General features: G+C 45.1%; 1 protein-coding gene across 2 annotated transcripts in view; it reads left to right on the top strand.

Moving 5' to 3' along the window:
* EYA3 (EYA transcriptional coactivator and phosphatase 3) overlaps positions 1–12,714 on the top strand; it is a 170,378-nt gene that overhangs the window by 150,347 nt on the left and 7,317 nt on the right. For both annotated transcript variants that reach the window (XM_068269324.1, XM_068269325.1), the window contains 2 exons: positions 9,499–9,613; positions 10,238–10,359. In XM_068269324.1, the coding sequence (XP_068125425.1) occupies positions 9,499–9,613; positions 10,238–10,359 (237 nt within the window). The remainder of the gene's footprint in view (positions 1–9,498; positions 9,614–10,237; positions 10,360–12,714) is intronic.

Here is a 12,714-nt window from a genome sequence, read left to right on the forward strand (position 1 = left end):
TTTGCCGCTCGATTTCAGCTCTCTATTCCGCTCTCGACTCTTATCTTCCTCTCGTTTTTTTCCATTCACTTCTATCAGAAATCGAGCGGCAAAAGAAACGAAAGGGAGATCGGAATTGTCAGAAATTATCTATCGAACCATCTAATCAGCTACAAAACGAACCGCGTATTCCCAGCATAAGAGCCATCACTTTTGTATCTAAAAACTGGATCTAGAAAAGGATTTTACAGCAGAGAGGCAGAGCTGTGTGAGAAAGGAAACTGCTCCTAGTACTTGTGGTAATGTGTGCCCTAACATACAGCATTTTAAAAAAAATATGCTTCAATCGATAGTATTCCTTTAAGGAAAACAATGCAGTCTAATGCCTGGTACCCACCATGCAATTTCCTGTCAGATAGGCGGGTTGAACTGGTCATTTCTGACAGGTCTGATTCGATTTCTGACCGTTTTTCTGATTGATTTTGTATAGTAGTGATCAGAAAAACAATTGGAAATGAGATTGGACCTGCCAGAAATAATACATTTGACCCGTCTATCTGAAGAGAATTGCATGGTGTGTACCAAGCATAAAGGTGCCCACTAATGATACAATCTTACCAATCTATGTAGTAGAAAGGTAAACTGAGTCAAAGTTTGAATGGATACTTTTTATTTAGTGCCTCACATTGCATAGAAGTGGTAAGATTGTACAATCAAGATTGTATCATTGGTTGTGTACCACGGAGGGGACCCAGAGAATGCCTCGTGGTCGCTGGTGGAAGCCCCAGGTAAGTCCTGATTCCGTTTTATTTTCTGTGTTCAGGGTCCCTGTAAAAGCAAATAAATCATAATCCGGTTGATCTGTATTAGAAAAGCTATTTTTGATCCATATGTACATCAATTATGTTTTTAAAGGGAGTCTGAAGCCAAAAATTAAAAAAACAAATACATGAGGGGGAAGGCTCTGAGTCCTATAGAGCAGAGCTCCCCAACCCTGTCTTCCCTCAAGACCCACCAACAGTACATGTTTTGCAGGAAACCACAAACCTGCACAGGTGATTTAATTAATGTTTCAGCAGAGCTGATTGGCTACCTCTGTGGATTTCCACAAAACGTGCACTGTTGGTGGTACATAAGGACAGGGTTGGGGAACACTGCAGCCCCTCTGTTCTTCTCCTTGTCCCGTGTGTGTGTGTGTGGTTTTTTTTTTTTTTTTAAATCTTTGACTTCGGACTTGCTTTAAAGGACAACTGTAGTGAGAGGTATGGGGAGGCTGCCATATTTATTTCCTTTGAAGAGAGTCTGAAGCGAGAATAAATCTCGCTTCAGACCTCATAAATAGCAGCGGCATGTGTGCCCCTGCTAAACCGCCACTATCCCGCGGCTTAACGGGGGTCCCTGATCCCCCAAACCCCCTCGGTGCAGCGGGGGAGTGCTTCCTGGTTGGAACAGGGCTAACTGCCGCAGCCCTGCCCCAGGCGCGTCTGTCAGCGCGTATCTCCGCCTCTCCCCCGCCCCTCTCAGTCTTCCTTCACTGAGAGGGGCGGGGGAGAGGCGGCGATGCGCCACTGATAGACTTGACTGGAGGCAGGGCTGCGGCGGTTAGCCCTGCCTCCAGGAGCGACCAAGTCTGCGACCAAGTGTTGCAGAGGGGGGTTTGGGGGTGAAGGGACACGTGCCCCTGCTAACTTTGAGCTCTGAAGTGAGATTTATTCTCGCTTCAGAGTCTCTTTAACAATACCAATTCCCTAGCTATCCTGCTGATCCTCTGCCTCGAATACTTTTATTCATAGGCTTCAATTCATCAAGCATTCCCGCATTCGGTAATGCTGAAAACAGCTGACTTTACCGAGCTCTTAGGAAAATGTCAATTCATCAAAGCTGTTACCGCATGAAAAACTGAAATTACCAAGCAGTGAGGTAAATTACCGACTTGTGCGGTAAACACCTCAACACATGTCAGTAAATGTCAATTCATCAAGGTTAACCACTTGAGGACCTAGGGCTTTCTACCCCTTAAGGACCGGCCACTTTTTTCCATTCAGACCACTGCAGCTTTCACGGTTTATTGCTCGCTCATACAACCTACCACCTAAATGAATTTTGGCTCCTTTTCTTGTCACTAATAAAGCTTTCTTTTGGTGCTATTTGATTGCTCCTGCGATTTTTACTTTTTATTATATTCATCAAAAAAGACATGAATTTTGGCAAAAAAATGATTTTTTTTAACTTTCTGTGCTGACATTTTTCAAATAAAGTAAAATTTCTGTATACATGCAGCGCGAAAAATGTGGACAAACATGTTTTTGATACAAAAAAACCCATTCAGTGTATATTTATTGGTTTGGGTAAAAGTTATAGCGTTTACAAACTATGGTGCAAAAAGTGAATTTTCCCATTTTCAAGCATCTCTGACTTTTCTGACCCCCTGTCATGTTTCATGAGGGGCTAGAATTCCAGGATAGTATAAATACCCCCCAAATGACCCCATTTTGGAAAGAAGACATCCCAAAGTATTCACTGAGAGGCATAGTGAGTTCATAGAAGATATTATTTTTTTGTCACAAGTAAGCGGAAAATGACACTTTGTGAGAAAAAGAAAAAAAAAAGTTTCCATTTCTTCTAACTTGCGACAAAAAAAAATGAAATCTGCCACGGACTCACCATGCCCCTCTCTGAATACCTTGAAGGGTCTACTTTCCAAAATGGGATCATTTGTGGTGTGTGTTTACTGTCCTGACATTTTGGGGGGTGCTAAATTGTAAGAGAAGTAGTATAATGTGTTTTGGGGTGTATTTTTACACATACCCATGCTGGGTGGGAGAAATATCTCTGTAAATGACAATTTGTTAATTTTTTTTACACACAATTGTCCATTTACAGAGATATTTCTCCCACTCAGCATGGGTATGTGTAAAAATACACCACAAAACACATTATACTACTTCTCCTGAGTACGGCGATACCACATGTGTGGCACTTTTTTGCACCCTAACTGCGCTAAAGGGCCCAAAGTCCAATGAGTACCTTTAGGATTTCACAGGTCATTTTGAGAAATTTCGTTTCAAGACTACTCCTCACGGTTTAGGGCCCCTAAAATGCCAGGGCAGTATAGGAACCCCACAAATGACCCCATTTTAGAAAGAAGACACCCCAAGGTATTCCGTTAGGAGTATGGTGAGTTCATAGAAGATTTTATTTTTTGTCAAAAGTTAGCGGAAAATGACACTTTGTGAAAAAACACAATTAAAATCAATTTCCGCTAACTTTTGACAAAAAATAAAATCTTTTATGGCCCTTTAGCGCAGTTAGGGTGCAAAAAAGTGCCACACATGTGGTATCGCCATACTCGGGAGAAGTAGTACAATGTGTTTTGGGGTGTATTTTTACACATACCCATGCTGGGTGGGAGAAATACCTCTGTAAATGGACAATTGTGTGTAAAAAAATCAAAAGATTGTCATTTACAGAGGTATTTCTCCCACCCAGCATGGGTATGTGTAAAAATACACCCCAAAACACATTGTACTACTTCTCCCGAGTACGGCGATACCACATGTGTGGCACTTTTTTGCACCCTAACTGCACTAAGGGGCCCAAAGTCCAATGAGTACCTTTAGGGTTTCACAGGTCATTTTTGTTTCAAGACTACTCCTCACGGTTTAGGGCCCCTAAAATGCCAGGGCAGTATAGGAACCCCACTAATGACCCCATTTTAGAAAGAAGACACCCCAAGGTATTCCGTTAGGAGTATGGTGAGTTCATAGAAGTTTTTTTATTTTTTTGTCACAAGTTAGCGGAAATTGATTTTAATAGTTTTTTTTCACAAAGTGTCATTTTCCGCTAACTTGTGACAAAAAATAAAATCTTCTATGAACTCACCATACTCCGTACGGAATACCTTTGGGTTTCTTCTTTCTAGAATGGGGTCATTTGTGGGGTTCCTATACTGCCCTGGCATTTTAGGGGCCCTAAACCGTGAGGAGTAGTCTTGAAACCAAATGTAGCAAAATGACCTGTGAAATCCTAAAGGTACTCATTGGACTTTGGGCCCCTTAGCGTTCTTAGGGTGTAAAAAAGTGCCACACATGTGGTACCGCTGTACTCAGGAGAAGTAGTATAATGCGTTTTGGGGTGTATTTTTACACATACCCATGCTAAGTGGGAGAAATATCTCTGTAAATGACAATTGTTTGATTTTTTTACACACAATTGTCCATTTACATAGAAATTTCTCCCACCCAGCATGGGTATGTGTACAAATACACCCCAAAACACATTATACTACTTTTCCTGAGTACGGCGGTACCACATGTGACACTTTTTTGCAGCCTAGGTGCGCTAAGGGGCCCAACGTCCTATTCACAGGTCATTTTGAAGCATTTGTTTTCTAGACTACTCCTCGCGGTTTAGGGCCCCTAAAATGCCAGGGCAGTATAGGAACCCCACAAGTGACCCCATTTTAGAAAGAAGACACCCCAAGGTATTCCGTTAGGTGTATGGCGAGTTCATAGAAGATTTTATTTTTTGTCACAAGTTAGTGAAAAATGACACTTTGTGAAAAAAAACCAATAAAAATTAATTTCCGCTAACTTTTGACAAAAAATAAAATCTTCTATGAACTCGTCATACACCTAACAGAATACCTTGGGGTGTCTTTTTTTTCTAAAATGGGGTCACTTGTGGGGTTCCTATACCACCCTGGCATTTTACAGGCCCAAAACCGTGAGTAGTCTGGAGACCAAATGTCTCAAAATGACTGTTCAGGGGTATAAGCATCTGCAAATTTTGATGACAGGTGGTCTATGAGGGGGCGAATTTTGTGGAACCGGTCATAAGCAGGGTGGCCTTTTAGATGACAGGTTGTATTGGGCCTGATCTGATGGATAGGAGTGCTAGGGGGGTGACAGGAGGTGATTGATGGGTGTCTCAGGGGGTGGTTAGAGGGGAAAATAGATGCAATCAATGCACTGGGGAGGTGATCGGAAGGGGGTCTGAGGGGGATCTGAGGGTTTGGCCGAGTGATCAGGAGCCCACACGGGGCAAATTAGGGCCTGATCTGATGGGTAGGTGTGCTAGGGGGTGACAGGAGGTGATTGATGGGTGTCTCAAGGTGTGATTAGAGGGGGGAATAGATGCAAGCAATGCACTGGCGAGGTGATCAGGGCTGGGGTCTGAGGGCATTCTGAGGGTGTGGGCGGGTGATTGAGTGCCCTAGGGGCAGATAGGGGTCTAATCTGATAGGTAGCAGTGACAGGGGGTGATTGATGGGTAATTAGTGGGTGTTTAGGGTAGAGAATAGATGGAAACACTGCGCTTGGGTGGTGATCTGATGTCGGATCTGCGGGCGATCTATTGGTGTGGGTGGGTGATCAGTTTGCCCGCAAGGGGCAGGTTAGGGGCTGATTGATGGGTGGCAGTGACAGGGGGTGATTGATGGGTGGCAGTGACAGGGGGTGATTGATGGGTGGCAGTGACAGGGGTGATTGATGGGTGATTGATAGGTGATTGACAGGTAATCAGTGGGTTATTACAGGGGAGAACAGATGTAAATATTGCACTGGCGAATTGATAAGGGGGGGTCTGAGGGCAATCTGAGCGTGTAGGCGGGCGATTGGGTGCCCGCAAGGGGCAGATTAGGGTCTGATCTGATGGGTAACAGTGACAGGTGGTGATAGGGGGTGATTGATGGGTGATTGATGGGTAATTAGTGGGTGTTTAGAGGAGAGAATAGATGGAAACACTGCGCTTGGGTGGTGATCTGATGTCGGATCTGCGGGCTATCTATTGGTGTGGGTGGGTGATCAGATTGCCCGCAAGGGGCAGGTTAGGGGCTGATTGATGGGTGGCAGTGACAGGGGGTGATTGATGGGTGATTGGCAGGTGATTGACAGGTGATCAGTGGGTTATTACAGGGAAGAACAGATGTAATTAATGCACTGGTGAATTGATAAGGGGGGGTCAGAGGGCAATCTGAGCGTGTGGGCGGGTGATTGGGTGCCCGCAAGGGGCAGATTAGGGTCTGATCTGATAGGTAAAAGTGACAGGTGGTGATAGGGGGTGATTGATGGGTGATTGATGGGTAATTAGTGGGTGTTTAGAGGAGAGAATAGATGTAAACAATGGATTTGGGAGGTGATCTGATGTCGGATCTGTGGGCGATCTATTGGTGTGGGTGATCAGATTGCCCGCAAGGGGCAGGTTAGGGGCTGATTGATGGGTGGCAGTGACAGGGGGTGATTGACGGGTGATTGACGGGTGATCAGGGGGATAGATGCATACAGTAAACAGGGGGGGGGGGGTCTGGGGAGAATCTGAGGGGTGGGGGGTGATCAGGAGGGGGCAGGGAGCAGGGGGGGGATAAAAAAAAATAGCGTTGACAGATAGTGACAGGGAGTGATTGATGGGTGATTAGGGGGGTGATTGGGTGCAAACAGGGGTCTGGGGGGTGGGCAGGGGGGGGGGGGGGTCTGATGGGTGCTGTGGGCGATCTGGGGCAGGGGGGGGAGAAATCAGTGTGCTTGGGTGCAGACTAGGGTGGCTGCAGCCTGCCCTGGTGGTCCCTCGGACACTGGGACCACCAGGGCAGGAGGCAGCCTGTATAATACACTTTGTAAACATTACAAAGTGTATTATACACTTTGTATGCGGCGATCGCGGGGTTAACATCCCGCCGGCGCTTCCGTATAGCCGGCGGGATGTTGCGGCAAGCGAGCGGTGACAGGCGCCGGCGGAGGATCGCGTCACGGATGACGCGATCGCTCCGCCCATGCCCTTAGAAGGACCGCCGCCTCTGTGGGTGAGCCGGTCCTTCAGGGCTCCACTTCCCGGCCGCCTCTGTGCGTTAGGCGGTCGGGAAGTGGTTAAAGCATACGGTAAAACAGGAATGTGTTCGCTCATTACTGGCTGTTCTAAGATTGCGATAACCATCTTCGAACGGCTTCCATATGGATATCCCTCTGACTGACTGACAGCCGGCGAGAACCAATAGAGACAGTTCTCTCTCTTCTGCAAGCACCTGTCTCCTCCCTGATAGGAAGCGTGGGCTTTGTGAGGGGGTCTAGTTTTCCTAGCAGAGATAAAAGAACGAGAGGTTTCCCCTAGCTCCCTTCGGCAGTGTAACCCACTAAGTTCCTGTTTGAATATGCAGAGATGCTAGTGGGAGCTGGTGAGAAAAAGACTTAGGCAGGCATGTGTAATGTTTCTTGGCACTTCATCTAAGCTGTGGCAAGTAAATAGAATGTTAAGACTAATGGGACAGATTCAGAGTGAGTAGAGGCAGTATAACATGCACATGCACATCTAACGTGACGTCAGGGATGCCTCTTTTCTATTTTAATGCCCTCACTGCAGGGAGAACAGCGTAACACAGAACTGCTGTTACCGTTTCGGTAAATTACCAAACCTCTACCGCACACGTAAAACTATTGATGAATTAGTACACACAAGTCTAAAATACCAAATGTGGTATTTGAATGACTTGTTTTTTGTTATCGAACAAGCATGCAGCAGATCAGGTGTTTGACATTGTCAGATCTGACAAGATTAGCTGCATGCTTGTTTCTGGTGTAATTCAGACACTACTGCAGCCAGAATAGATCAGCAGGGCTGCCAGGCAACTGGTATTGTTTAACAGGAAATAAATATAGCAGCCTCCATATCCCTCTCGCTAAAGTTTTCCTTTAAAGAGGCTTAGAGACTAAATAAAGTACAGCTCTGATACTTACCCAGGGCTTCCTCCCATCCCATAAACACGTCTAAGTCCCACGCCGTCCTCCTGCAGTCTGCCATTCAGCCGCGGTGAGCTCTGTTACCAGCCTCAGTGACGTCAGTCCGAGACTACTGCACATGCGCGGGAGATCTACGCATGTGCAGTAGACCCTGATTGGCATCGACCGAAGCTGGTAACGGAGCTCAGTGCGGCTGAATGGCAGACCACGGGAGGCTGGCATGGGACTTAGACGTGTTTATGGGATGAGAGGAAGCCCTGGGTAAGTATCAAAACTGTACTTTCGTCTGAGTCTCTTTAACCACTTACTCTACAGCTCAGTATATCTACGTCATCTGTGGCACCCGCCAAGTCACCATGACGTAGATATACTGATCCAGCTGATCCAGCTTTCAGCCCTGCTGTGCACATCCGGTGCGCTCGGCACTATCAGCTGCAATACTAATTGGTGAAAGGGAACATGTTCCCTTGTAGCCAATAAGCCACCCCCCTGCGGATTAACAATCACTGCTGTAGCAAACAGCGGTGATCCTTCATCTCCCCCCTCGGTGCACAGATCAGTTGAATAAATTGAGCAGCAAACAGCCTCTCACCTTACCTCGTTCCAGTGAAGAGCCTGCAGCCCGAGCCTTCGATCCCCACTCTGAACTCAGCCGCATAATGCCGAATATCCGGGACGTCATCAAGCCGGGACCCGGGTAACCGGCAATACGCGGCGGAGTTCAGAGCGGGGATCGTAGGCTCGGGCTGCAGGCTCATCGCTGGAACGAGGTAAGGTGAGAGGCTGCTTGCTGCTCAATTTTTTTTTAGCCGATCTGTGCACGGAGGGGGGCTACCTGGTGGTGGTGGGGGGGTTATTTGGGGCTGTTATCTGGCCACTGGCGGATGGGGGGCTGTTATCTTGGGCTTAAAAAAACTAGCACGCATCAGGGTGGTGGGGGGGGGGCGGCATGAGTGGATCTGATGGGGAACATCTGTTTAACCTGGGGGGGGGGGGTTATAGACTAATACTGGGGCACATCTGTCTATAATGGGGGGGCACTAATCCTGGGGGCACATCTGATTTATAATGGGGAAACATTTTATCCTGGGAAACATCTGACTGTAATGAGGGGTGCCACTGTCTCTATACTGGGGGTGCCACATACATGGGGCACATTTGACTATACCGGGGGACTGATATTGGGGACACATCTGGCTATACTGGGGGGGGGGAGATGCTGCTTGGGACACATCTGACTATACTAGGGGGACATAAAACTGGCGGCATGGTTTTTGATCACAGTTGCGCTTTTTATTTTTAAAATGGAAATGGTAAAGACTGAGAAAAAAATGCATTTCCCCCCCCCCCCTTTTTTCCATGAAAATGCCTAGAAAACAAAAAATGTTGTTGGACTAAATACCTCCTATTGAAAGCCTAGTTTGGCTTGAAAAAAATGATATATAGATAATTTAGATATAGTGAGTAGGGATAAAGTTATTTCTGATTAAACAGGAACATAGCTAAAGCGTCTAAACAGCTCTGGTCCATAAGGGTAAAACAAAGTCTGGATGCGAAGTGGTTAAGGTCAGGCCACAGTATGGCAATATAGTATTGCATTGAAAACTTATTTTAATTTTTTTGATTCAGCCAATAAATATTGAAAGGTTTTCTAAATTTCCAATACTGTATGATCTTCAACACCAGAAATGGAATTTGTATTGGAAGAGGCATGGAAGGGAGGCATACACTGTATACCGGTACTCCTGCTTAAAGACGACTTTTTTTTTTTTTTTTTTTTCTCTTTTAGGATTGCTAAGTACACAGCGGCGTGATTCCCTCCAGAGGCTCAGAGATGACATTGAGACATTAACTGATGGCTGGTTAGGAACAGCTATGAAGTGTTTACAGCTCATTCAGTCAAGGTAAATGTTTTGTTTTCTGTTTTTCTGAAAGAAATACACACTTGTGGTTTAGGGCCCGATTCCACTTGTGCGGTGCAAATTAGTCACAGAAAACGCAAAAACAAATTTGCACGCGGATGCGAATTTTACTGCAAATTTGCGGGCGTTTTCGCATATGTTAATGCGTATGTGAATTTAACCATGTCAGTGCCTGTGGGCTTTTACATTGATTTTATGCGAAAACACCCGTGAATTCGCGGTAAAATTCGCATACGAAACCGCATGCGAATTTCCTATTAAATACATTGTACGTGACTCTCTGAGGGCTCTATCATGCAGATTTTTTCTGCACAGAAAAACGCTCAGAAATCCTGACAAGTGACAACAGTGCCATCCACTTGTATTGTCTATGCGAATCTGCATGTAGATTCGCTCTAGTGGAAACGGGCCCTCAGTGTTTTCAGTCCAGCTACTCCTGTGTTTATTGCAGTACACTGTCCAGACAGCTATTTTTAGCTTTTTGAAGCCAACTTATCATGCTAGTGATGTGTTGCAGAAGTCGTTGTTTAGCTATGAGATGTATGTGTCTTGAGGTAATTTGTGCTAACAACCTTTCATACAACATATTCATACTTTATTTTCAAGGAAAAATTGTGTAAATGTGCTAATAACAACAACACAACTGGTTCCAGCTCTGGCTAAAGTTCTACTATACGGTCTGGGCGATGCGTTTCCCATCCAGAATGTATACAGTGCTACAAAGATAGGTAAGTGCTTTTCTGATGTAACCGTTCATACTGCAGGTAGCTCAGTATCCCTAACACAGGCCTTCTTCACACTTCACATTTCAAGAGGGTGCTTAGTGATCTTTGATCCAAAGTGTTCCCAAATGCCAGGCACTGGCAGAGGAGGACTGGGACCATGTAGTCTGGGAATCAAACACCGCCAAGTGTCCCTTGGAAGAGAGTGGTGGGGAAGCAGGAATGCTGAAAAAAAGTGGGTGGCAGCACAAGTGTAAGCTATATTATGACAACGTTTCAGCGCTCACTGCTGTTTCCTGCTTTTCAGTGCCCTGTTGTGTCTGGACATCCCCCACAATGTGTTACAGTACAGCTTTCTAGTTTTACCCACAGTATGTCTTCAGCTTTGTAATACTTGCCAACCATTGACAGAAGTAGCAGGGAGGGATCACGTCTGACTGAGACTGTGGCTACCTATGACTCCTGGCTGATATTGGGAGCTATCTAGGTTACTGGCTGATACTGTGGAGCTCCAATTACTGCTGGTCCATATTGAAGCCCCCTATGCCTGCTAGCCTATACTGAGGACCACCTATGACTACTAGGCAATATTGGGGGTCACTTATGATGGCTAGCTGATATTGGGGGGCACATATAACTGCATGCTGATACTTAGTGCCACTGGTGACTGTTAGGAAATATTTGGTGACTGATATTGGGAGCCACCTGTGATTGCTAACAGATCCTGAAAGACCCCACTCCTGACTGCTGGCTGAGGGGGGGGGGGGGGGGGGGGTGCAGCCCTGGAATTTATTTAAGATTTATCTGTATGTATAACCTGTTGTTAAATGTCAAAGGTGTTTGTTATACAGTTTTTTGCTCATACATGGATGTTTGTCTTGTGTGGTAAAAGTTGTCACTTAAACGCAATATAATAGTTTCTGTGACATAAAGGTTGATGAGGATGATGGTGCAGCAGTCACATCTACAGACTACTAATGACCATTCCATACTTCACATTTTTACTGTACAAAATCGGAAATATCTCTAACACATGTGGTGGTAGCAGGTAATGTTGAAGAAATATTTATTGTTAGAGGGAACATGCAAGCAAAATCTTACATAATATACAATAAAGATGGAAACCGTTTATCTGACAGTAAATAGCCCGAAAGTTCCATATATAGAGCTCAGCATTTCTTGGATTGTTTTACCAATGGGAAAGATCTTTGTTGTGCACAAAGATGTTCATTTCATGCCCTGTTCTGCAAAGTCCCCCCGGCCCTTCATTCAGATAACAGGCATTTGGTGATGGTGCAGTTACTGCATAAGCCCTAAAGCTCTGTACACACGATTGATCAGTTTCATTGTATCCCTGAAGCTTTGCAGTCTGCCGCAGCAGTGGCACAACATTTGGTCTACCGATCAGATCATTAGCGGAAGCACTAAAACTGCAGACCCAGAAGTGGGTAACTAGCCACATGGGAGTTGTTTTAACGAACGATAAACAATAGCTACATTCAAACGACTAACACCGATTTATCGTCCGAACCGATTCACCAGGATGGATCAGTCTACATGGATGACTATCACTGTCTTTCACTGTCATTGGTATCCGGCAATTGATCGTGTATACGGACCTTTAGAAAGGTTAATAGAAAGCAGTAAGGCCTGGGACTCACTAGCAGCAGTTGTCTAAGCACTTGTGATTTGAAAAGCTCTTGCTGATGTAATTCTATAAGGGATTTTAAAAAAAAATCCCATTCCTCAAGTGAGAACACACCCATAGCATTACATTAGCAAGAGCTTTTAAAGCGGAATATAACCCTGCATTTCAACTTTGCTCTAAAACATTATTTACAGCATATTATATGCAACCAGCATTTTTTTTTTACTAGACCAGCATTGGAAGGGTTACACACAGAGCTTTAAAGTTCAGTGGAGAGACATGCTGCCCGCAGCCGAAGTTTAGATGTATACATTTAAGTAAACAGAATGTAACAAGTAAGGAATGTGACTCATTCTCTCTGACTGTGCAGGAGCTGGAGGACAGCCAGAGAGTGTGTAACATTCACCACTTGTTACATTCTGTATACTTAAATGTATCTAAACTTCGGCTGCGGGCAGCATGTCTCTCCACGGAACTTTAAAGCTGTGTGTGTAACCCTTCCAATGCTGGTCTAGTAAAAAAAAATGCTGGTTGCATATAGTATGCTGTAAATAATGTTTTAGAGCAAAGTTGAAATGCAGGGTTATATTCCGCTTTAAAATCACAAGTGCTTAGAAAAGTGCTGCTAGTAATGTTGAATTTTAGTATTCTTGTCTGCTATGCAGAATGTCGATCAGTCTAATTCATCCGTTCTGCTTTTTTTTTATTCGTAG

The sequence above is a fragment of the Hyperolius riggenbachi genome, chromosome 2 (assembly GCF_040937935.1).
Source record: "Hyperolius riggenbachi isolate aHypRig1 chromosome 2, aHypRig1.pri, whole genome shotgun sequence".
Classification (NCBI taxonomy): domain Eukaryota; kingdom Metazoa; phylum Chordata; class Amphibia; order Anura; family Hyperoliidae; genus Hyperolius; species Hyperolius riggenbachi.